Source organism: Podarcis erhardii (assembly GCF_964252035.2).
Source record: "Podarcis erhardii genome assembly, chromosome: 11".
NCBI classification, from domain to species: Eukaryota; Metazoa; Chordata; class Lepidosauria; order Squamata; family Lacertidae; genus Podarcis; species Podarcis erhardii.
In genome coordinates this window covers 22549476-22574084 of record NC_138501.1, presented here as the reverse complement: position 1 = coordinate 22574084, position 24609 = coordinate 22549476, and the positions used below count along the sequence as shown (strand labels likewise).

The 24609-nt window shown below is 39.4% G+C and overlaps 1 protein-coding gene across 7 annotated transcripts in view; it reads left to right on the top strand.

Annotated features, from left to right (window-relative positions):
• The window catches only part of PAM (peptidylglycine alpha-amidating monooxygenase), a 125442-nt gene that overhangs the window by 35850 nt on the left and 64983 nt on the right, over positions 1-24609 (top strand). For all 7 annotated transcript variants that reach the window (XM_081880385.1, XM_081880384.1, XM_081880386.1 and 4 more), the window contains exons 2-5: positions 6344-6872; positions 8149-8269; positions 15428-15485; positions 22700-22787. In XM_081880385.1, coding sequence (XP_081736511.1) covers positions 6781-6872; positions 8149-8269; positions 15428-15485; positions 22700-22787 — 359 coding nt within the window. In that variant the 5' untranslated portion in view covers positions 6344-6780. The remainder of the gene's footprint in view (positions 1-6343; positions 6873-8148; positions 8270-15427; positions 15486-22699; positions 22788-24609) is intronic.

Below are 24609 nucleotides of genomic sequence, written 5' to 3'. Positions count from 1 at the left end.
CTCTTGGTTCTGTAAGGTGAAGCAGATGACATATTTGTGCAGGCTTCAGTAAATAAGTTGAAAAGCTCTGAAAAATCAAAAATTATGTGACTCAGTTGCAACATAATATATAATGGAATTATTGCTCTGGCTGCTGAATGTCTCTTACTCTGCCTTCCCTGGGTTTTATTTCATTGATTTTAAATTTTTCTGAAAGTTGTATTTTAAATCTTCTAAGCCACCTGTTTGCACCCCCCCATTGACAGTTTTAAACACACTTCTCGTGGGAGGGAGTTCCGCATGCTCACCACTGCCATGTGGTTCGTCTTATATGCCTGCCAATCTGATGTGCTGTACAGTCGTACCTTGGAAGTCGAACGGAATCCGTTCCGGAAGTCCATTTGTCTTCCAAAATGTTTGGAAACCAAAGCGTGGCTTCTCATTGGCTGCAGCCAATCGGAAGCCGCTGAAGCCCCGTCGGACGTTCGGGTTCCAAACAATGTTTGCAAACTGGAACACTCACTTCTGGATTTCTGGCGTTCAGGAGCCAAAATGTCTGGGTACCAAGGCGTTCGGGATCCAAGGTACAACTGTGCTCTGATTAGGACCTCCATGGCCAGTCTTAAAGCCTGAGTTGGCTCTTATAGGTGTGAGCTGTCTTTCAGATGATCTGCTTGGTCCATTTAGGGTTTTAGATAGAGAGCACTTTAAACTGGCCTTGGAACACACTTTCAGTCAGTGCAGCTGGTACAGAACCAGTGTTTATGTGCTCTGATTTCTTGTACACATACCCCTCCAAGCAATTGGGAAGCTTCTTTATGCATTTCCAAGCAGTCTCCAAAGGTCATCTTCAAAGATGAACCTTCTAGAGGAAATGCATAGACCTACTATTATCTCATTTGTCTGACCACTTCTTTCAAAGCCTTATTATTTTATTTATCATACCACCCTTCATCCAAGGATCACAGGGCGGTTTACAGTATAAAAACACAGCTTAATTATTTTTTTTTTAAGGAAAATGATAGTTTGACTACGCCGGAAAATTTGTTTTGGCTTCTGTTTAAAGAAATGTTCCCAATAGTAGCATCTGACGGTACTGCAGATTAGTAATGAGAAAGTATATGTGGTATTAGCATTCATAGTTGTGCTTTCAATGTTCTGTCTTTCCCCTTATCTTAGTCAGGGATCATTGTGTCAGACCAGCGGTTTCGTTCCCATTAGCTTTGCAGTTTGCTTTCGTGTGGCTGGTTTATTCTAATTTCTGGCGCATATTTTTATATAGGGAATTCAAAGAATACAACTTAAGCACAGCCCCTCTGCAAACAAGTGCTGTAAATGTATTTCAGCATGGCAGGAATGATTCTAAAAAAATGTTTGTTCTGTTCTTAACCACTTTTACTCTAGTGAAAATCTTTCCTAGCCCGTGCTTTCATTGTATTATAAATGTTCACATTGGCAGTGCATTTTTATTATTTGGTGAAATTATAGCCTACTTTTCAACAATTGCTCCAAAAGGGGGTTGCATTTAAAGAAATGGCAATAAAGTTTCAGGAACAGCAGTTGTAGATTAAAAACTGACATTCAGCATTTAAACAATACCCGAATTATTAAAAGCTTGTCTGAAGAGAAAGGCCTTAACAATTCATTTGAAGGACCCAGTCTCTGGGCAGTTGCATCATACTGGCTAACTATTTTAGAGCTTAGGGGCCACCACAAAAAAAGGACTTCTTTTGATCAGTTTTGTAATGCAAATGTAAGTCTTGTATTAAAGAAGTATACATGCATATTTATTTACTGTCAACAGAAGGTTAACCATGAGACAAGCTTAAAAAATACAGGAAAGTAGTTTGAAACTAATAATAGATGATTAATCTAAGATTAGTGTTTTGTAAGTATGCTAGCAGTCTTTGCAGTTGTCCATGCTGATAGTAGATGTGCTATTTTAGAAAACTTTAAATATGCAAAGATAAAGCATCTAGACTGCATTTCTTTTCCTGTGCAAAAGTGTGTGACCCTTTCTTTTCCTGTGCAAAAGTGTGTGACCCTTTAGAAGCACTTTGCCAGTAGAAAAAGTACATTTCCCTTTATTTTTCTGCTTCTCTTTATTATTCTCTATTTGTGTAATTTCATTGATGGCTTTTTATTATGGACATCTGGAGGTGTAATATCTCATGGGGATCTTGCTGCCTTGTTAATCATTATTGTGCTCTTTGTTAAATGGAGCATTTCCTGAATATTTCCTGCTGGGAAAATGGAGTAGCTTTAGCATAAGACATGGCAGGATACTTTGACTAGCTGAGCAGTCTACTACATTATCCATAACCATTTAAATGCTTTCTGTGCACTCTGGAATTCTCTGGAGGAAGGAAGTCTACAGATTTACAGCGTTCCAGTAGGTGGGAGGCATGCTTTCAAAAGCAATGTTTGTTTCATCTTCATGAATGAAACATGCATTGAATTTCAGTATGTATGTTTTGAAATGGGTAAGTAGAGATGGAAACTACTGCACACACAAAGATGTACAGTAGTCGTCCTGAAAAGAGCATTATGTGAGAAATGAGAAGACTGATTAAAAGACTGTTCAGGGGCAATGTCGTATTCCTGTTACATGGATATGCAAAGCTGTTAAAATGTTAAGAGCTGATACAACTTGTTGAAAAGATTGCAGGTGGATGGCATCTGGGATGTTTAATTTCTTTGGGAGGTTAATGAACTTCATGCTTCAGGATGGTAATGGTATAGACATTATAGGTCCAAACTAGTCAAAATTAAGCATTTTATGTCCATACCATTGCTACCTCTGAAGTGTGAAGTTGCTTAACTTCTGGAAGTCCCAGTTTCAGGTGGGGAGTGAAATAATCTAAAATAGAGAATAAAAACAGATGGGACTCCGTTGTTAACCTCTCGTGGGTTATATCCATATTTTGTCAAGGTAATCAATTGGGAAAAGTCACTTAATTATTGTAAGTGGTGGGGATGTGTCTATAGAGTGGTACCTCGGGTTAAGAACTTAATTCGTTCCAGAGATCCGTTCTTAACCTGAAACCGTTCTTAACCTGAGGTACCACTTTAGCTAATGGGGCCTCCCGCTGCCGCCGCACGATTTCTGTTCTCATCCTGAAGCAAAGTTCTTAACTCAAGGTACTATTTCTGGGTTAGCGGAGTCTGTAACCTGAAGCATCTGTAACCTGAGGTACCACTGTACTGAAATTCTTCACAGTAAATAAATGAAGGCTTTCTGGTTTAGCTATTCAGTGCTGGGCATGTTTCAAGTGCCAAGAACGGAGTTTAAATTGAGACATTGGATGTTTGTTAAATCATTTGTTGACTTGGTCCAGAAGCACAGAATGAAATCTGTAGTCGTAAACTGATACTGTACTTATGTCCTGTAATGCTGAGACTATTGTTACAATTGGAATTGAGCATGATGTGACACTCATATTCCATTGTCTTAATGTTCTACATGCCTTTGGGTGTTGCTGGAGTGCTTACTCCTCAAATAAATTCTCATTTTCATTATGTGTGCATGTTGACACAATCTACAAGACAATTCCCTTCTTTAAGACAAAGTACGTATGTATTTTTCAAACAAATGAAAGTCAAAGCAGTTCACCTATTGCCTACAGTTAAGACAGTCACACAAATTCCCCTTTTCTAGAAGAGTCACATATGGTTTTACAAGCTTACCTAAGCAAATTCTGTCCCATGACTCAGGGGATACATGCTTCACTAACCCATCATCATCCTGTTTTAAGCTGTCTTCATGCCAGGTTCAACAAAATATTGATGGGCTTCAGATGTTTAAATAGGTAGAATAGGAAGCACACATGAGTTCTATGCAATCTGTTTGTGCACTGTATATGTAATATTTAAAAAGTGTTTGTGAATTTTCTATTGGGCACATAGGCTGCTTTCCTGTCAATTGTTTAGAATCTAAGGAAATAAGAGGATGACGTGTAAAAAAAATCTCCCATAGAAGAAACATCTAAAGCCACTTGTTGAGTCAATCCAGTCAAATCCGTAGTGTTTTACCTCGCCTGCTTCTCCACTGATCTGCAGCAAATGTTTAGGTTTTTTGATCAATCTATCAACCAACAGCTTAAGATGTGGAAAAACACAATTCTGCAAAGTAGGAATAAATTGCAAATTGGTCCAAGCTAAACTTTGACGATGGAAAGGAAATGTGCAGCCGCTATAAAAGTGAGGTTGACTTTCAATAGGTCAAAACATTTCCCCAGCCTTTCTACTTGACCTTTTTTTCTGTCTCCCCTACTTATTTGCTGTCTTCCTGTGGAGCATCTATTCTAACCCAAAGCAAAGCTGCCGTATCAAGATGCACACATAATGAACCTAAGCAACCGTGTAATCTTGTTGTTGTATCCTTTATCCTCACTTGTTCCCATTTTATTCTATTGTTCCTCAGTTTTCATTTCTAGACTGAAAGCTCTCTGTAAACAGTGCTTCCCTTAGTTGTTCAGCATAGTGCCCAAAATACTTGAGGCAATCCATAAATAATAAACAGAAATCTCTTGATGAAACTTGACCTTGCTGAGATCTGGGTGTTTGTCAATATGTTACTTTTAAATTTAGGATATGATCTTAATCACCACACATTCTCCATGTTCACTTTTCCATATTCGCAGTATTAGCTTACAAGACAAATAGTGCTGTGATTCTGATCAGCAGGCATATAATTATCAAATGTTTAATGTAAAACTATGATGCTATTCATCACAGTCTTAAAAACGTTGAACATTTCTTGGACCACAAAATGGTGGCAGGTAGAGGCAGAGTTTGGTATAACCCGTTGGCAATTACTGACATCATTTTCTATTGAGATCTAATTGGCTCAGCATGTTCCTTGGGGCAAGGTGTTTCATAGCTCAACTTTCTTCAAGCTACCATATTTTTCACCCTATAGGACGCACTTTTTCCCCTCCAAAAATGAAGGGGAAATCTGGGTGCCTCCTATGGGGCAAATGCAGGCTTTCACTGAAGCTTGGAGAGCGAGAGGGGTCGGTGCGCACTGACCCCTCTTGCTCTCCAGGCTTCAGAAACACATCCGCTGCCTAGGCAGCCCTGCGGGAGTTCCTGCAGGGCTCCCTACGCTGCAGATAGCAGCCTGCCGCCAGGCGCGAGGGGCGCCCTGAAGGAGAGCGCCCCTCGCGCCGGGCAGACATCCGCAGCGTGGGGAGCCCTGGGGAGTTCCCCGCAGGGCTCCCCACGGTGCGGATAGCAGTCTGCCGCCAGGCGCGAGGGGCGCCCTGAAGGAGAGCGCCCCTCGTGCTGGGCAGACATTGGCCAGCCCCACAAGCTCGGGGGGCAGCAAGGAGGCGCAGCGCCGCCATCCCGCTGTTCCTCAACCTGGTTCGGTTTCCCCGACCTGGTTTTGGGGGGGAAATAAAGGAATTTTTTTCCCCTTTATTTCCCCCCCAAAAAACTAGGTGCATCCTATGGGACGGAGCGTCCTATGGGATGAAAAATACGGTAAATATTAATATTTGCTCTGGAGGCATTGCGATAGCCTACCACACTTCAGGCAGAATATACCTCAGAGGCGTGAGACCCTCCTTCTCCTGCTGAACATCTCTGTCGCCTAGCCATGACTTCTCAGCATGTAAGATCCCAGCATGCTGGTGCTGGCAGTGGTCCAACCAAAATGCTATATGACATGGCTAGAGGATGGGACTGGCAAGTGGGAAACCCTGGGCAGACTGTGGTATTGAGGCCCCCTGAAAGTGTCCTATGGTGCATTGGTGGGTCCTAGCATACTGTTTGAGGGACAATGTTCTAGTTCATTGAAATTTGAACTACTATTTATTTATTTAATATTCACATTTATTTATATGCCGTTTGTTCTATAGCTGGAAGGTCAGACACTGTGTGTTTCATATACACACAGACATTTGAATTTTCTGCTAGCAAACTTTGCACTTGCTCTAAATTTTATGGAAAAAGTGGACTTTACTTAATTCTTGGTAAAAGAATATTGTGTATGATACTCAGCACTGAATACTGCCTTCTCTGAAGTAGAGGAAGAAAAGCTAGGTAATGGCTAAATGCACTTAAGCTTTCTAAGTCCTGTCACTTGAAGGCATTAGGGAGTTTGATAAACTACTTTTGATAGCATCACCTCTAGCATTCACAGTTCATGTTACAAAGAATATGTACCATACTTGTGAGAATTGTTGCATGGAATTGTGAGGATGGCGGAGGGGAGAGGGTCAACAAAGTTTACAATACCTTTTCTGAGTTGAGCTACAGCTTGTGAAACTCCTAATGTGCGAAAAAGCTTTAGCAAGTATTTGCTGAGAACTAATGCTGTAATGTGTTAGTCACCCATTATCTGTTTCTATTTTTGCAGGTCCTGAATGACGAGCGACATGGATTTCTGCAGTGCCACTTGGAATCTCTTGCACTGTGGAATGGATTGATTTTTTCCCCCAAAATGGAGATTTTACAGTAGGCTGGAATAAAGCACCACAGCTGTGAATTCTGCTTCTGCTCTGTCACTGGACATAGCAAAGGAAAGACTCTCTCCCCTGCCCTCCTCCCTTTCCTACTCCCCCCCCCCCCCGCTTCCAATGAAGAAGGCACAGTATCATCTCACCTTACTGATTTAGAGTACACCACCGTCCAGGACAGATGGTCTGTCAAAAGCTGTAGGATGCCTGTGGAGAACATCATAATGAAGTAGCAAACTGATAGCAGTGCTGCTGCCTAATTGTCAGGATCACAGCCGACAGAGCTGCATTGCCCTTTCCCTGCTTCCTTAATCGGGTCAGGAACAGCAGGGTGAACATGGCTGGCCTCGTTAACAACCTGCTAATATTGTTCCTTATTTTTCAAAACAGCTGTTTGGCTTTCAGAAGCCCACTTTCTGTCTTTAAGAGGTGGGTTGTTTATCAGTGTGCGCTGCTTAGTGTTGCCGTCTGCTTTTCCTTGATTTGTGTTGTGGCTTTAAAAGTGAAGCTTCCAGCAAAGTAAACAAAAACATTCTAAAAATATAACTGGCTTATTTTTTAAAAATGTGATTATAATTGGTTTTGGTTAATACTGAAATATTCAGTACGTTACATCATCGTTCTTATACTGTTTTGCAATAACTTTTTTATCTAAATTCAATGTGCGCTTGACAGGCTCTGTAGTAAGTAAGTAACTTTTTTATATACAATGTCCTTCCCATTAGTCCTTTGAAATCTCTTTTTAAAGTGCATCAGGTAACTTATCAGTTGTTTGATTAGCCTTCTGGAAGATGTCTCCTTGCATTTGTGGATACCTTCTTAAGCGGAAGTCTGCTTTATTTGCTCACAAGACAATATGGTTGTATGTACAGCATAGTCCCCGTAATTGCCACATCAAATATTTATCCATGGATATATTTAATATTCACATTGCATCAAAGGCTGCTTATATCTAGCTGTCCTGAAACTAGGAGGCATGTCTAGGGTTCCCCCACTATATTTTACAGGAGGGTTTTTTTCCCCTGGATTCTCTTCCTATACAAATAATAGGGAACAAAATTTTCCGTGACTTCTTTGGTATCCATACAAAAGATGCAAATACGTGTGATTAGACAATTGTTTTCAATCACAGTTCAAGAAGAGAAATGCAGGAAGTCCCCCCCCCCCCCAAGGCTTATTCAGCTATGCATTGGTAGTTCTGCTGTATATTTGCATATTAAGGATTTCCCCATCTATTAATTCATTCCATAGTTTGCATGTTGCAACTAACTGAAGCAATCATGAAGTGTTATCCATGAAGTGACTTCTTGGTAGTCTCATTGTAAAGAGATCTGCATGGGCTTTTTTGTTGTAAATTGGGGGCAGCCCTGCAGACTTCCTTGGATACATGTGTGAATTGGCATGTTAGTTTGGATGCTTAGTTGGCTGAAACATATCAAAGAACTTGTTTCATCAATACAACTTTCCTTCCTATCAGTACATGGTAAACTTGGGACATGTTAGCCACCATTTGACCTGGTGTATGAAATGGTTGTTAATATTTTGCCAGTTCTTAATATTTCAAACTGTATTATGTAATCCACACATGGATTTCTCAAATTATTCTAGCTGCAGCGAAAGTTTTTGGAGCACCTGTATGAATTATACAAGTTGTGAAATGCTTTTAAATAAAAGGTACATATTTAATATTTCTTCTTAATTTTAGGTATAAAGATTCTGCCAAGTCACATTCTAATGAATGCCTGGGCAGCAACAGGCAGCTGGTTCCTCTAAGTTTATCAGATTTTGCATTGGACATTCGCATGCCGGGAGTAACTCCTAAGCAGGTGAGAACAGAAGTCCGTATGTAGATCCACTTATAGCTTTGCTTGTAGCAATAGGAACAAAGGTAGTCATGTCACTTTATTAACAGGTGGAGATTTACAATCGGTACATCTGTCTTGTGATGACTTCAGAATGACCCTGAGTTAAGAGTCCATGGAGAGCTGGATTGTCCTGCTTGTTCTCGCTGTTGCTTAGAATGCTTGATGGCTTCTCAGATGACCATATGCTAGGCCCCGGTAGAATGGATGCTTTCCTGTGATTCTCACTAACAGAATCTGTAAAGAACCAGTGACTGTTTCGAGGGAATATTAATATGAATTCTCCGGTGAAGACTTGTTAGAATTGGAGCAATGTCAACTTCATGCAGATTCGTTTTTGTGGTATCCTATCCTTAGGTTTTACACAAGTGTAGAACAACCTAAGAATGTTCCAGAAGTCTAGTCAGGGAACTGGCCTAAACTAGCCAGAGGCAATCAGATTAAAATAAGTTGATCTTTTAAAGGTAGATCTGAAATAATTTTAGTTGCATAAACTAAATTACTTGTGCGGAATTTTTCCTTTTGTTCTTTGTAGAACAGTCTAAAGCTGGAGTGGCTAAACCAGTTACCATGGGTGTCTGTGCACTTGCCAGTATCTCCCATGGTGCTTAAAACGTCCCTGTACAGGACTGCCTTCAGATGTCTTTTAAAAATCGCATAGCTTTTTATTTGTTTGACATCTGTGAGGGCATTTCACAGGGTAGGTGATACTACTGAAAAGGCCCTCCGCCTGGTTCTCTATAATTTCATCTCTTGCAATGAGGAAACCACCAGAAGGCCCTCGGAGTTAGATCTCAGAGTCTGGGTTGGGACGATGTGGTTGGAGCCCCTCCTTCAGATACCGGTATACAGGGCCAAAGCCGTTTAGGGCTTTAAAGTTCATATAAGATACGTCCTGAAACATTTCTCCACCTGTAAAACAGTCTGTGGGATTTATGCAATTTGGTGTAAATGCCAGAATATTTATGTGGGTAAAACTTTTTAGGATTCTTTAGAAGTCTGTAGGTGAATGTCTTAGTAACATTAGAAACAAACAACTGGGAATCCCTCTGATTAACCATTTTATAAAACTGAACTACTCTCTAATATATTTAAAGTTTTGGGGGAAATTGCACACAGATGACAATAGGATTTTACTGAGGACAAAGATTTGGCCCCCTGTAAGCTAAATAAGGAACTAGAGTTTTTCTTCTTTTTTAAGACAAAAGATTTAGAGGTAATCCCTTGTTCTTTCCCTATTGCCATGTGTATTAGTGAAATACCTTGATGCCTTACCCTAGATTAATGACACCTGATCATATATAGTCTGCAATTGAGGATAATATTTTAGGGATCTAGTGAAATAGGTAAAGCTCATGCCATAATAAATATGTTGGTCTTTAAGGTACCACAAGGCACTTGGCTGTGTTTTTGCTTACCAGGTCAGGCCATTTAAATAGTTCTCTTCTTTCAGTGATGCAGTTTCAGGTGCTTCTCTACCCTAAACTTATTAGGCATTCTACCCCAAATCCTTGAATCTCTCCTCTACAGTGTTGGCAAACATCCAGCAGTCAGTCTTGGAGCCTAATAACCATTTAATTGCTAACCCAGAAAGGCCAATATAAGAGTTTGTGTTTTTAAGAAAATTCACTGTGAAGATGATTTAAAAAAAAAACCACTTAGAAAAGCTAAATTGTGTATACACAATGGCAATTACATGTACATAATTTCTCTTACTTTGCATATGTTTTCCTAGTCATCATGGAGATGGGCAAAAAGCTCTACAGGATTTCAGAGTCCCTGCTAAAAAGAGATTAAATAATGTTTAGATAGAACTGCCAGTCATGAAATTAGTAGCAGCGTTAAGAGCTTCAGAAGCATTACAAGAATAGGATGTTTTGCAGCCGATGAGATGACTCATTGTTGCAGATAGCACTTGCATAAATAGAAGCTGAAACAAGTGATTTAGCTATTGGGGAGCATTTCCTGGAACTTATGATTGGAACCATCTGTTTCAATTTCTTGGCTGTAGAGAAAGAACGCTTCAAGTAGGACTCAAGTAAAAATATTCTGTAAAAAACCTTTTCTGGAAATTAAGCCACACAAATACTTGGAATCTGCAGGTGTAGAAAAATCCATGTGCTGTCCAACTGAAAGTATCTATGGTATAGCAGGTGGGGATCCTAGCCACTAGGCTATAAAGTCAAAAAGTATTGTACCATGGAACAGCAGCTTGGAAAGACTGTGATTTAGCTCTAGTTCGGATGTATGTTCTGCTCTACTGGCATTGATTTGTTTGTGTGTCCATAGTGGCAGCCTCAGAGGCTTAGAATAAATTCCAACGAGACTCTTATGCTTGTGTAAAAACTGTGTGTGCAGCTCATTTCAATGAGTTTCCATTAATTTCATGTGATATCACCCATCATGGTGATCATCTTGCACAAAAAGAGAAGTAAAATAGTTTGCAGCATGCTCACATGCTTGGAGTGGATTGTAATAGCACAGTTCAAATGTCATGTTTCTGATCCTCCAAACCAGCCCTTAGGAACAAATTATTGCTAAATCAAGCCAGCAAACAAAGGAGAATGTGCAAACCCTTAGCTTGTGCTCAGTCCTCCAGACCATGTTTTGGAATGTGATATCTGAACTGGGCCAGTGACTTGAACTGCGGCTTCTGAAAAGTTAAAATAGCAGTAGACTAAAAGCAGATTAAAACCCACATCAACTTTCTTATTGCAGGAGTGGAGAAAAACATTCGCTGAGAAGCATCTGTGGGAAGACAATAGTTTTAACACTTTCCTCTCACCTGTGCATAGGATGCTCTCCTATTCTTTTGTTCACAGATCAGTATAACCTGATTCCTAACATGTATGTCCTAAAGTTTGGTATGGTAAACACTTTCTTTCATGCTAGGATTAATGTGCGTGGAAACCTTTGTAGTGTATAGGCATTCTTAGCATAGTTTACATGCCCCTTTTTAATAAAAAGAAGCAGCATCCTGTCGTGGAGGTTCTTCCCTACCTGCTATCATGTTCAGGCTGTCTTTGGTGATGGCATTTGTTAGGTTAATTATTCTAAAGGAATAAAATAAGACTTCCAGGAATCTACCTTGCGTAAATTGTTTGAGAATAGCAGAGCTCTCTATGTGTGGGCAAAAAAATACTTGCACTACAGCGTGAAATAATGTAGCATTCATCTGGAATAATTCTAAGCACTGTTGGCAGGGTTCATTGTAGTATGAATACAGATGGCATATGTGCAAAAATCAGTCCTTGAAAAATTCTTCATCTGGGTTGGCTAATTAGAACAATGGGCTTTTTACATAAAGGCCTGTGATATCGTAAAGAACAAGGGCAGCCTTAAGTAATGCTTACTGGTAAGAATGGAAAAAAATATATTCTTGCATCAACCTCCTATCGCTAATTGTGCTTCAGATCTTTGCTGTTCAAAGCTCGGCATTTGCATTTTACATTTTGAATCTTGCTCAAATGTATAATACAGAGGCTATCTTTTACCCTCTGTACAGAGCTACTCAAAGTGATATCAAGGAAATGGGATGGTGAATAACAGAAGAACATGCATCACTGGAAAATGAATCCTTTCATAACTATTTAATTTATATGGAGGCAGTACATGAAAATGGCTGCTGTCATTTAAATTGTTCATAAGCGTGACTTGCTATTCAGGACTTATGAAAAAAAGCAGACTCAACTGGCTGCAGCCTCTAAGTGACAGGATAAATCTGTACAGGATAAATGCTGCCTACTTCTGCTAAGCCACAAAAATCATGCCCAAATTAATCCTCTTTGTCCCCAAACCTGTAACCTCTCATTGACCAAAGATCAATGTAATGATATTTTGCATGGGCAAGTTTGAATCTAGAGCTCCAAGCCTCCATTATGACCTTTAAAATATATATATATATATATTATTGCAAATTTATCAACTTTCACATGCATAAGCAACCATAAGACCAGAAGCTTTGAACTTGGAAAGGTTTAATCTTTTTATTAGTTTTAATGCATATAGTATGGGGGGAAATGAATGAACAACACTTTCACACAGAATGCTTGGGAATGAAAGTAGGAGAAAGGCAATTTAAGTAGTTCATTATTTTCTTTCAGTGTTTGGAAAGTATTTAGGAACTCATCAGGCAAGTGTGTTAAAGAATAAGGTGGTTCACTTTGTGTGTTTGCAAGTGATGCCAAACCATTAATGTCTGAGCTTGCATATGTTTGCTTGCAGACTAATATATGAAATAATGACAGAAGATTGCAGAGCAATTGACATTTTCAGTGCTCGTCTATTTTTGTTTATTAATAGAAGTATAGCCATTAGTGTAGATGACTATCAAACACTGACAGCTTGAAAGATAAAGAGCAATGGGTCTAGTCCAGTCATTCAAGTTCTTTCTCTGTGTGAATTATTTACTTTGAAGTGATGAAGTCGGCAGAATTAGAGTGCCCTGTATTATTAGGAAATTATCCCATTATTTGGGGATTTGTAACTTGCTTCAGAATCCTCTGCAGATCTAGAGAGTGGAAATTTTAAAATCTTTTGATTAAATGTCTTGTTTTTGAGGGGGAAATAGTGCTACACACCGCCCCAATCTCTGAGCCGTGTGAGATTCCAGGTTTCCTCGCGCTTACTTAGGGTTTGTGTTTCCTTTGGAAATGAGGCACAGTGGAGACCACCAAGGTGTTCGAGGGCATATATTATATGTTTCATTTTAGTGCTAGTCATTTAAGCAAATCTCAAAGTCCACCATAAGTGTATTTTTGTTTAATCAATGATCCAGTTTGAATGTAATGATAAACATTGGGTTATAGATACACGCATGTGCCTAAGGTTTGTGTGTTTTTCCTTCTCCTTGCCTCGTCCAATGCAGTCACAAAGAAGAGATTGGAACTTACCAGTTAATGACTGTCTATTGTTGCATCCCATCCCTGCCTACTCTGCGATTAATCTTAAATATAGATAGAGAAAACAAGGGAACTTCGTAAATTATGGTTTAAAGTTGGCTTATTTCAACCAGCCACAAGACTTATCACTGTCTGTCTGGGTTCAGACATAACATTTCACTGTGGTTAGCTTAAAACAGAAATAGAAGCTTCCAAACTCTTCCTCAGGAGTTCAAAACTCTCACTAGAGGGGGAGAGGTCTGTAGTTCCTGAGCTCACTGTGATTGGTCTCATAACAATGAACCATGATCTGTCATTGTATCCAGATTGTCCGACACTGGCGGCAAATAAATTTTAGGAAACTTGTTTAATATGTTAAATTTCGGGGGGGGGGAATGGCAAGTGTATCTGCTGCTGCTGCTGCTGCTGCTGCTGCTGCTAATAATAATAATAATAATAATAATAATAATAATACTCTTGCACATTTCCCACTTTGTTCAAAACTTTATTAATTCTTTATTAATAACTTTATTAATTCAACTCCATGGGTACTTGAAAGGGACTTGACATTATGGTGCAAGGGAAAGAGGCAAGTTGTAACATATGTAGAAGATAAGCTTGCTGTGATAATAAAGTACCAGAATATAGAACTGAAACCTGCAGAACAAATAAGAACTTCATTTTGGGGAGGCATTGAGATCCTTTGGCCTTCCACATGTTGTTGAGCTACAACTCCCACCAGCCTTAGCATGCACAGATGAAGGGAGTTATAGTTTAGCAACATCTGGAGGGCCAAAGGTTTAAGGGAAAATTTTCTCTGATTTATTCTCTTTCACATATATAGTTCCTCAGTTACAAATGCCTTGTATTGTATATAGGATGACCTACACAAACAGTTGTCTTGCTTCATGTTTAATATATCTGCAAAAATTTGGAAGGGCAAATACATATGGCTGGAATTCAATTATTTTGTGTCTTCTTTAAAAAAAAAAAAAGGCATTTGAATTGTGGACTTCAGCTCCATTGTCTCTTAAAAAGCTTTGGCTTTTGAAACAGTAGCAACTTGCAGCCACGAAATTAGCACAGGCACTTGTAAAACGTGGGTCATGCTGGCCCTACACATCTTGCATTTCACGGCATTGTGTGACTGCTGGGACTTGTGAAGTAACTGATGTCTGTACAGGGTTGTCATGTTCCAATTTGCGCTGAAGACGATTACAAATGTGTGTCTCAGCCGACTTTCCATTGCTTACTTCTAAGGGAAACATTCTCTTGATTAACTTTCATTAATGTTAATTGAAGTGAGGAGCATACAGACACAGTTATGGATTTCCATTCTTGGTATTCTCTGTACCCAGAGTGAACTACTTAATTATGTTTAATATTGTATGAGAACAAGAGTATGGTATGGGGAGGATGTGTGACTTGGGAATATGTCCTCTACCTTGAAGTAATATTGATTTGATTATTCCCCCCGCCCCCCCGGTATTATCCAAGTGCATATCTGTAGAGAGGTTTAGCAAGGGCTTAGAAGTGCATTTGGGGCAAAATCCAGAATGGCTTTGTCTTGCTCCCGTTCATTTCCAGGGAAATGCTTACACGAGGAACTTCCTTGTTAATTAGTCACTTTTAATGTACTTCTCTGCTGCCCCCTGTCCCTAGCAGCCCACACAATAATATCAGAATGTGCTGTATAGTATCCTTGATTTGCTTGCCACTAGAGGATACAGTTCCTGTGTTCCATTGCAATAGCCCCAGAGTACAGCTATAGCACAAAATGACTACTGCAGGCTGTACATTTGTCTCTTAGCCTGGAAGCTGTTGTCGAGTGTGTGTATTAATTCCTCAGTAGCTGACTCACCAATGTGCTCCTGGTATCAAAGAACAATATGTAGAAGAGCGTTGAGGACTCAGCTTACCTATTTTAGCCATTTTCTGATTAATATAGTTGGTTTGCTTTGTGTAAATTCTTATCCTAGCCAGAAATGCATACCCTCTAGAAATACTGATTATCTAATATATGATCTAATATAGAAGTAAAAAGTATGTTATAGCTAGTTTATCATTAGTTTATCATATAGGCATACTTCTACTCGAAAAGTTATTTTAGCTGTTTTCAAGGTCACCTGTTGCCAGAAATTTATACATATATGGAAGGTGAACTGTTTGTGAAATTAGCAAATTTTGACTTTTTTTGGGGGGAAATATGCCTGATGTCTTTTCCCCTGTTGTGTCATTCCAGTCTGATACCTACCTTTGCATGTCTGTCCGTTTACCAGTGGAGGAGGAAGCCTACGTAGGTGAGTACCACCTGAGTGTCAGAAAATCATGGACAGAATCGGTGAAAGGCTTGTGTTGCTTCCCCTGTAGCTTAATTCCCCCCCCCCCCATCAGAATTCCTGTAATACATTCATCATGTCTAATGCAGAAGCAAAACTAGAGGGAACCACTTAAGGTGGGGATAACAAACTGTATCTGGAGAGACTCGTGAGTAATAGTACTTAAGGAGCTTCATGTAGATGCCTCTGGCAGCTGGGCTGTAGCGCTCCCATTTGTAAAGTATTGGCTTTCTGTCTGTGGCTGGATACTTAATTCCACTCCATTGCACAAGCTGTTTATTTACCTGCTGGTACGGGCTGTAAATCTCTTTGCACTTACAATAAGCGCTAGGTACAGTAAGATCTTACCTGTTTGCAAAATATACTTGCTTTATGTTGAGGCGTGGATGAGATGACAGGCAAATGACAGGCCCTACCACAACACTATATCAATGTTTAATTTAAGTAAGTAGGCCACTGAAGTAAGCACCATCTGTTTAGTTTGTTCGCTCCGTAATGTTCATTTTTTATTCCATTCTGCTTGCCAACGGTTACCTTCACTAGTAAGTGTAAATAGTAGAATGGAAATTTACAATGAAAGGGTAGAACCTAGAAAATCGTCACTTGTTTTCAACGAGATTAGTTAGCTCTTAACACATTTTAACTGTGTATATGTATTAGGTAGCTGATGAGTGATAAAGGTTTGGCTTTTTCCATATGTGTTGAAAATTCGATTAGGAAACCACTATCATTGTATCACTGCCGTATTGCCATTGGCTTAAGGCAGCCTTGCCCACCCTGGTGCCCCCTAGAACTTGGGGACTTCATCTCCCATGAGCCCCAGCCAGCATGATCATTAGGTAGAGATCATAGTCTTTGTAGTCCCAAAACATCTGGAGGACACCAGGTTGGAAAAGGCTGAGTTAAGGTAAGGAGAGTGCAATTTTCAAAGGACATGACATCTCTACTTTCAGCCGACATGATTTGGGGACATCTTTATTTGGTGTGATATTTAGTAATTATATTACTGTGTTCTGGTTTGGGGGCTCTGAAGAACGTAATTTAGGTCATAGGCAGCCTTTAGAATTTATGCTTTGTAAATCAAAGGTTCAGTTTGAGTTCCCATAGTAAGACACAGAAGGATTAAAGAAAATTAGAGATGCCAGCAATATGTAGGGGGCATGCGCCTGGAAATTACCTTTGAGGTTCATGAAGCTCACTGCAAGGAATAGGCAGGCTATAAAAGGTCCCGAATTATTTTCTGGCTTTGATTTAAGAATTTCCAGCCTTTCCCTTGTCCAACACTCAAATCCCCTTCCCAAACTTTTCCCTTTTTATTTAAGAGCCTCACCTATATTGGCCAACATGCAGTGCATTGTCTGTGAAATAAGAGGAGAAAATCTGCCTCTTCTTCTTGTCCTTGTCCAAGGTGCTGCTGAACACATCAGTATGGCAAATCCCAGCAGTTCCTTGGAGCTGTAGTTTATGCTAGGGCTACCACCTTTGCAGAATTGATTTTGGGATTACGCTTGTATCCAAAACGACTTCCTTTCGGCTCATGTAAACCCCTGAAGACCTCCCCCCAGGTATAGGGTGCTATAATAATAATAATAATAATAATAATAATAATAATAATAATAATAATAATAAAAAAAAAATAAAAATAAAAATAAAATAGGCAGTTTCTTGTGAGTATAGGTAGTTTTCCTGTGTCTTGTATTAGGGATGATTTAATATTATCCAGTCATGCTTGATGCAGATATGGGCAGAATTAGCAATTCTATTTCCAGTTGGAAGGACGGAATTCCAGAGTATTACTTTATGTAGAGATATAGTGAGTAGCAGCTGTGGGTGGCTGCTTTGGGCCCCTGGGAGCCTTTAATGATCTGATTTTAATCATTATTTTCATGACACAGAAGCAGTTCTCTCATAGCACATAATTTGGGACTTCTGCACCAGTTGATTTTTTTTATTATTACTTGGATCTTGTAAGATAATTTATTCTATCCAAGTATTTAAGCAATTGTGTGTTTAGAGTTTCTGTTAATTAAAACACTGCAGCAATTATTCTTTAGGGTATATACTGTGTTTAATTTATGATATGTCTACTGTTCTGTGAACTGCTATTTATAAAGACAAAATTGGCATGAAATACATTGTACAATATTGTTCTTTGGGGTTATTTATAGGCTGGAAACACTCCTATTAAGATCTAGTTAGGGCTAAGCAAATGGGTCCTTGAGGACAACTACTGTTCTTAACATCTTTTGTAAGGAGTGCACTATCTGAACATTACAAATTAAAATTACTGAAGAATTTAGTTAGAAAAGAAAAATACAAAACGTTCATATCATAGTATGATAGTTACTTGCAAATATATAGAGAATGCTGGCAGTAAGAAATTTCAGATTGTACAATGGTGGGACACTCTATATTTTTCATGCCACCTGGTCCAAACCAGAAGTCACAGTAGAATAGGCCCTTCGGTGTTGCAGCGCACAATCTCTTCCAAATAACCCTGTGGTTTTTAAGGCATTCATTTTTTTTTAAAATGACTAGTTTTACAATCCCAAGCACACTTAGTAAAAAGTAAGCCTGTTAAAATTAATGGGATTTATTTCTCAGTGAATGTATTTATGATCAGGTTAGATGTATGTTGCTTATTAATATAATTTTAAAATACTGTAGAAGAAACTATTTTAAATGCTTTCATGCTTGTTGAATCATAAACAATGTATAATTGCTTCTGTCCAGAAATGTCTCATCAGAGGTAAACTGAGCTGGACTAAAGTTATTTCATTCCATATATATATAAAAGTGTGGTTATGTAGTAGACTTTCCTCACATAAGCAGGCATTAAGCTTTGAGCATGTGAATGCAGAAGTCTTTTGAGTGGTGTATAAGATATCAAACTTTCCGGTTAACCTTAGAATATATTACTTAACCTTAGAAGGTATTACTTTATTAGTGTGACAAATAGACATGAAAAGTTACCTAAAGAGAAGGTGATTTCCCAGCAAAGCAAAAACTGAAATAAAAGCGCACAAAGGATGCACCAGAACGTCAGTATGTGCCATTGAAATTGGGTATCTCCAACATGTTTTGAATCCAGTGTGTAACATCCAATAGTCACATCCTGCCACTGGAAGGAACCTCTGGTCCAACATGGCTCTCTTTTTCTATCTTTCCCTTCGCTCCCCCTATGAAGTGTGTGGGGTTGATGAGGAAGTCCCATTGCACAAGCTGAAGTCCCACTTGTACGACATTGGATTTTGTCTGTACATTTTGCTAACCAGATGCATTTTGTTGGTTGCTATGGGTAGGCTGTAACTTCACATACTTACTAATGAAATAAATGTAGTTGCTAATCGTAATAAGATATGTCTAGCATCTGATTGTCCAGTGTACAGCCTTTCACTTAGAGCCCATTTTATTAGATGTGTAATACTGTCCATTCCAAGCTTGGAAGATAGCCATACATCTAGCTAACAATAGTAAGCTCCTTGGTAGGATTTTTTAAAAAAAGCATAATACAGTATTTGACCTTTCCCCTCAAAGTTTTTCTGCTGCACAATGAGACTGAATATGTGTAAAATATATAGAGGTGAGCAGCGGGGAGATATAAGTGTTTTTTTCTCCCTTTTGTGCTTCTGAAAAATTAATATTTTCCCATCTAGTCTTTTAAATGTTTGATTATATGGGCAAATAGCAAAGCAAGAGAAGTATTTTCTGTATTGTGCAGGGTTTGATACAATCTGCTCTTTACTATTGAACTCTGCTGATAGCTAAAGGGTATACTACCGACACTTAGAAGAATTGTGTCTGACAGCAAGCCACTCGGCCAGGAAATTTATCTGTCATTCTCCTTCCCTTATTTTCACGCATATGGCCAACCAGTAAATAAATGTGGTTTCCTCCCCTTACTGACTGATGGTAAGCCACCATTTGTCAAACAGTTTCATACAAACAAGATAGGACCTATTATAATCTGAAAAGAGGATGGAAATAATTTGATGATATATTGCATTTTTATTGCTTTACTTGACTCCATAGCTGCAGGATTGTTACAATAGAAATCTTTATTGCTTGGTGATACTACCTTTTGAGGAAAACCCATCTAAGTTAGTAAGTGTTTATACATTTATGCCTTTGGTGGCTAATGATATATGGTCAATTTTGTAACATGTGAAAATGATTCAAGTTGCCTGATCTGCGTGTGTGATTTGCAGAAAAATAGGACTCAAATAAATGAACAATAGTTGAAAAGAATTCGCCTTATCGATGGAAGTAGACAAGCTTTTTTACTACTGCACTGTGTATCAGAGAGAGAGAGAGTCCCATTTTGTATCCTGTGTACAAATAACTAAACTATTAATGTACTGTGAGCCTTAAGATTTGCCAACCTTAATGGCAAAGCAAAAAAGCATTGTAGCATCAAGTTGAAAGAAAGGAGATTCCATCTAAACATCAGAAAGAACTTTCTGATTGTAAGAGCTCTTCATCTGTGGAATGGACTCCCTCGGAAGGTGGTGGATTCTCCTTCATTGGAAGCTGTTAAGCAGAGTTGGGTGGCCATTTGTCATGGATGTTTAAGTAGAGGGTCCTGCACTGCAGGGGGTTGGACTAGATGACCCTTGGGATCGCTTCCAACTCTACAGCTCTACAATTCAATTATTCTGTAAGATATGAAACCAAATTTCCAGCTCCTCCACCCCACCCTTCCACAATTTTTCAATGCTTCCTTTCCTAGTAGCTAGAAAATGTGTATGAAATTTCACCAGTACAGTGGTACCTCAGGTTAAGAACTTAATTCGTTCTGGAGGTCTGTTCTTAACCTGAAACTGTTCTTAACCTGAAGCACCACTTTAGCTAATGGGGCCTCCTGCTGCCGCTGCTGCGCCACTGGAGCACGATTTCTGTCCTCATCCTGAAGCAAAGTTCTTAACCTGAGGTACTATTTCTGGGTTAGCGGAGTCTGTAACCTGAAGTGTCTGTAACCTGAAGCATATGTAACCTGAGGTACCACTGTATAGTGGTTTCTAGAATAGTGAGTAGGTTTGGGTGTAGTTTAAGAGAAAGAGAGAGAGGGATGAAGGGAGGGTTGTTGTTGTTTTTTTAAAAAAAACTGTAGAAGAGGACACTGAATTAGTCACATTATATTTCACTACATCGGGAAATATGTAGAACACTGATAAATAAATACATATAGGGTGAAATCCAGCGGTATGTGAGAGTTTCACTTGTACCTTGGGACTTTCCTTGCCTATTCCCCCACCCCTGCTGGCAGCCCCCCGGTCACCCCGAAAATCTGACTTGCATTAAAATAATCCATCAAATTATACTGTCTGGAAGATGGTCTTTTAAAAGGCAGTGGGAATACAAATGTACCCCTGTAATGGACTAATCTAAAGTTGAGGGAGCCTATGACAGGAGTGGCTCAACATTGTCCTTGCACATAATGCTAATATATAATTTCTCTTGTGGATGAAATACATTTTAATATTTAACATTCTTTGCCACCCTTTGAAGTCTTTTGGTCTTATAGTGCTGTCAGTAAACATCACAGTTAGTGAGAGCAATTGGAAAATGATTTTGTAGTATCTTCAGTGGATTGTAAAACTCCAGCTGTCATCGTAGAATTGAGTCTACCCTATTAATGTATTCATCTCTTTTCTTCCCCCCACCCCTGGAATATTCCTTTGTTCTGCTAAACTTCAAAATGCAAAACCGGGGGCGCAATTGTAAAGTACCAGATCTCCTGTGGTCCTGCTCCTACTGTGCCATTAGAATTAAAATGATACACCTCAAGAATCTGCCCTGCTGCTTCCTAGTTAAAGAAACTTAAAATGCTCTCTGTCACTGAAGAGTAAAACTATTGATAAAGCTACTCTTGTTTACCACCTTCAAATGTACTCCTCCCCTCTTCTTTTCTCTCTTTTTTGGGTTGGAGGATCATCTGTGAGACTTGAGTTTCATCTACAGTAGAAACTAAAAACATATTCCTTGGAGTTATGTTGTTTACAGTAGTCATTAAAATGTCTTTGTGTATTTCTTATTCCCCTTTTATATTTAATTATTGGTTAAATGTACACATTAATCTACATTTTTGGACTTCATTGTTTAGTAAGATCCAGAAAATTATTAAACAGTCCCTGGACAGGACCTAGAATAAAGACGTACCGTATTTTTCGCTCTATAAGATGCACCAGGCCACAAGATGCACCTAGTTTTTGGAGGAGGAAAACAAGAAAAAAAAAATTCTGAATCTCAGAAGCCAGAATAGTAAGAGGGATCGCTGCACAGTGAAAGCAGCGATCCCTCTTGCTGTTCTGGGTTCTGGGATAGCTGGGCAGCCTGCATTCGCTCCATAAGACGCACACACATTTCCCCTTACTTTTTAGGAGGGAAAAAGTGAGTCCTGTAGAGCAAAAAATATGGTAAGTGGAGACCCCCCCCCCAAGGCCTTAATTGGACATTTATTAATGGCAGCGTACTTCACAATCCCCAAACAATGGAAGGATATGCATGGTGTTTCAATTACTTTTTCTTATCAAAATGTTTAGTACATAGCTTATAAGGAAATGCTTGCACACAAACTCAGAGCCTTACATGGTGTTTCTAAAATTGATAAGTTCATTAAAATTTTGTTTGCTTTTATAAAACACACACACACAGAGAAAGAAAATGATGTTAATCCCCTCAATCCCAATATATTTCCATTTAGAATTTGGAATAGCATATGAGTACTGCCATCTCTTGAAGCAGTGAATGTTTGGAGAGGAGGAACTTGAGTAGGGTATTCTGGTATGTTATCATAGTTGTATATTTTACCTGCAATGAAAAACAGTAATGATTTCTTTAAAATGTACATCTTAATTAGTGTGTAACAAAAACATAAGAAAAACTTAAAACAATTTTTTTTAAAGTATCATGGCCAATAAGGCATATTTGCCTGCTTTAGAAGTAAAATTGAGAGAGCTGAAACACAACTTGAGATATTAGCACTTCATCCTTGCTGCGATTTTTGATTTCTATTCCTGCTGTGTCGTTATAATGAGTGCAGCATCCCATAGTGTATCTCCATTTGCTGTTGTATGAGTGAAAGAGAACAAATAAGTGTCCTCGTGCAACTTAATGCAGAACCATAAAATGTACTCAGAAAAAAGACATACGTAAGTATCACTTTTGTCTTTCAGTTGACTTCAAACCTCATGCTAGCATGGACACTGTCCATCATATGCTGCTCTTTGGATGCAACAATCCATCTTCAGATGAAGATTACTGGTAAGGAGCACAGGGTTGTTTTCATGGCATTGGTTTAATTTCCTACCTGTGTCAGGAGGGAAAGACATGTGGTTGGGAGGGGGTGTAGAAGGCTTGATGAATGCATGGTGGGTATGGTGTTTTCAAAAACGTTCATTATGACATTTCTGCAATTTGGGTTGCAGATTTTAATCAATAGATGTATCAAACCAGGCCTAGTTGATCTGTGACTTCTTTGATAAATTGAAGGAAACATGAAAATGTATACCGTATTTTTCGCCCTATAGGACGCACTTTTTCCCCTCCAAAAATGAAGGGGAAATGTGTGTGCGTCCTATGGGGCGAATGCAGGCTTTTGCTGAAGCCTGGAGAGCGAGAGGGGTCGGTGCGCACCGACCCCTCTCGCTCTGCAGGCTTCGCGGACCTCTCCGCAAGCAGCGGGAGCGCTCCCGCTGATTGCGGAGAGTTGCTTGCATGCAGAAGCCTGCGCACGCTGAGCTCACCGCGTCCAGGCTTCGCGGACCTCTCCGCAAGCAGCGGGAGCCAGCGCTGGGCTCCCACGGCTTGCAGAGAGCTGCCTGTTTGGCGGCTGGGGCGGGGGAAGCTCGGGCCTCCCCCACCCCAGCCCCGCACCTGTGGGGGGGGGGAAATAATTTCCCCCCCTTTATTTCCCCCCCAAAAAACTAGGTGCGCCTTATGGGACGGTGCGTCCTATAGGGCGAAAAATACGGTAATTAAAAAAGCAAAACTACCAGTCTTTGCTTAGAGGGATGCCCATTTGGTTCCTCCCCACGCATATTACTGTAGTACACTAGAGTAAAAACAGCCATAGTAAAGCTGATGTTGATTGCGATTTGTCCTCACACATTTTAAATTTTCCCCTATGGATTCATTCACTAAAACTTAGTTGATTGATTTACTGTTCAAACTGATGAAAGGTTGTAGCCCCCAATAAAAACTGTAACCTCAGTGCTTCATAATGGGAAGCAAGTTGCAAATTTCTACGTCTTCATACTCATCAATAAGATGTTGCTATTAATAAATCAGAAGCAGCTCTGAAATACCTTTTAAATTTTGATTGCGCCATTAATATTTGAAAAGGACAGTCTATAAAACAAGTAACCAGAAATGCTAACTTGGCCCCAAAGAGTTATGAAATTGGAAAGGTGTTCTGTTCATCTATTACTGAAAAATAGTTCATGTTTAATTGAATTTTATACTGGAATCCATGTGCTCATTTAAATATTCTTACACAATCTTACACAATCCTACTATTTTGTAAATAATAATAATAATAATAATAATAATAATAATAATGTATTATTTGTACCCCGCCCATCTAGCTGGGTTTCCCCAGCCACTCTGGGCGGCTTCCATAGAAACCAAAAATACACTAAAATATCACAGATTAAAAACTTCCCTGAACAGGGCTGCCTTAAGATGTCTTCTGAATGTCAGGTAGTTATTTATCGCTTTGACATCTGATGGGAGGGTGTTCCACAGGGCAGGCGCCACTACCGAGAAGGCCCTCTGCCAGTTTACCAGTAAGTTTACGCATAGCCTTGATTTTTGCTTTGTCCGTTTCACAGGTTTATTTCCTCCATATAGGTTTATTTGCAGCATAGAGGTTGTATGATTTGCACATCATGGAAAGCTTGGATTCCTGGCTTATTGTAAGAGAAGAATCCTTGTGTGCACAGCCCATATCTGTGAGCAAGTTATCTAGGAGGGTGGCATATGAACCCAGCATCCTGGTTGGTGCTCTCAAAGCTAACTTCTAACCCTGGCTTATGAACCTGGCTTGCTGGGAGCAACAAACCAGGATGCCAGGTTTGCACATCAT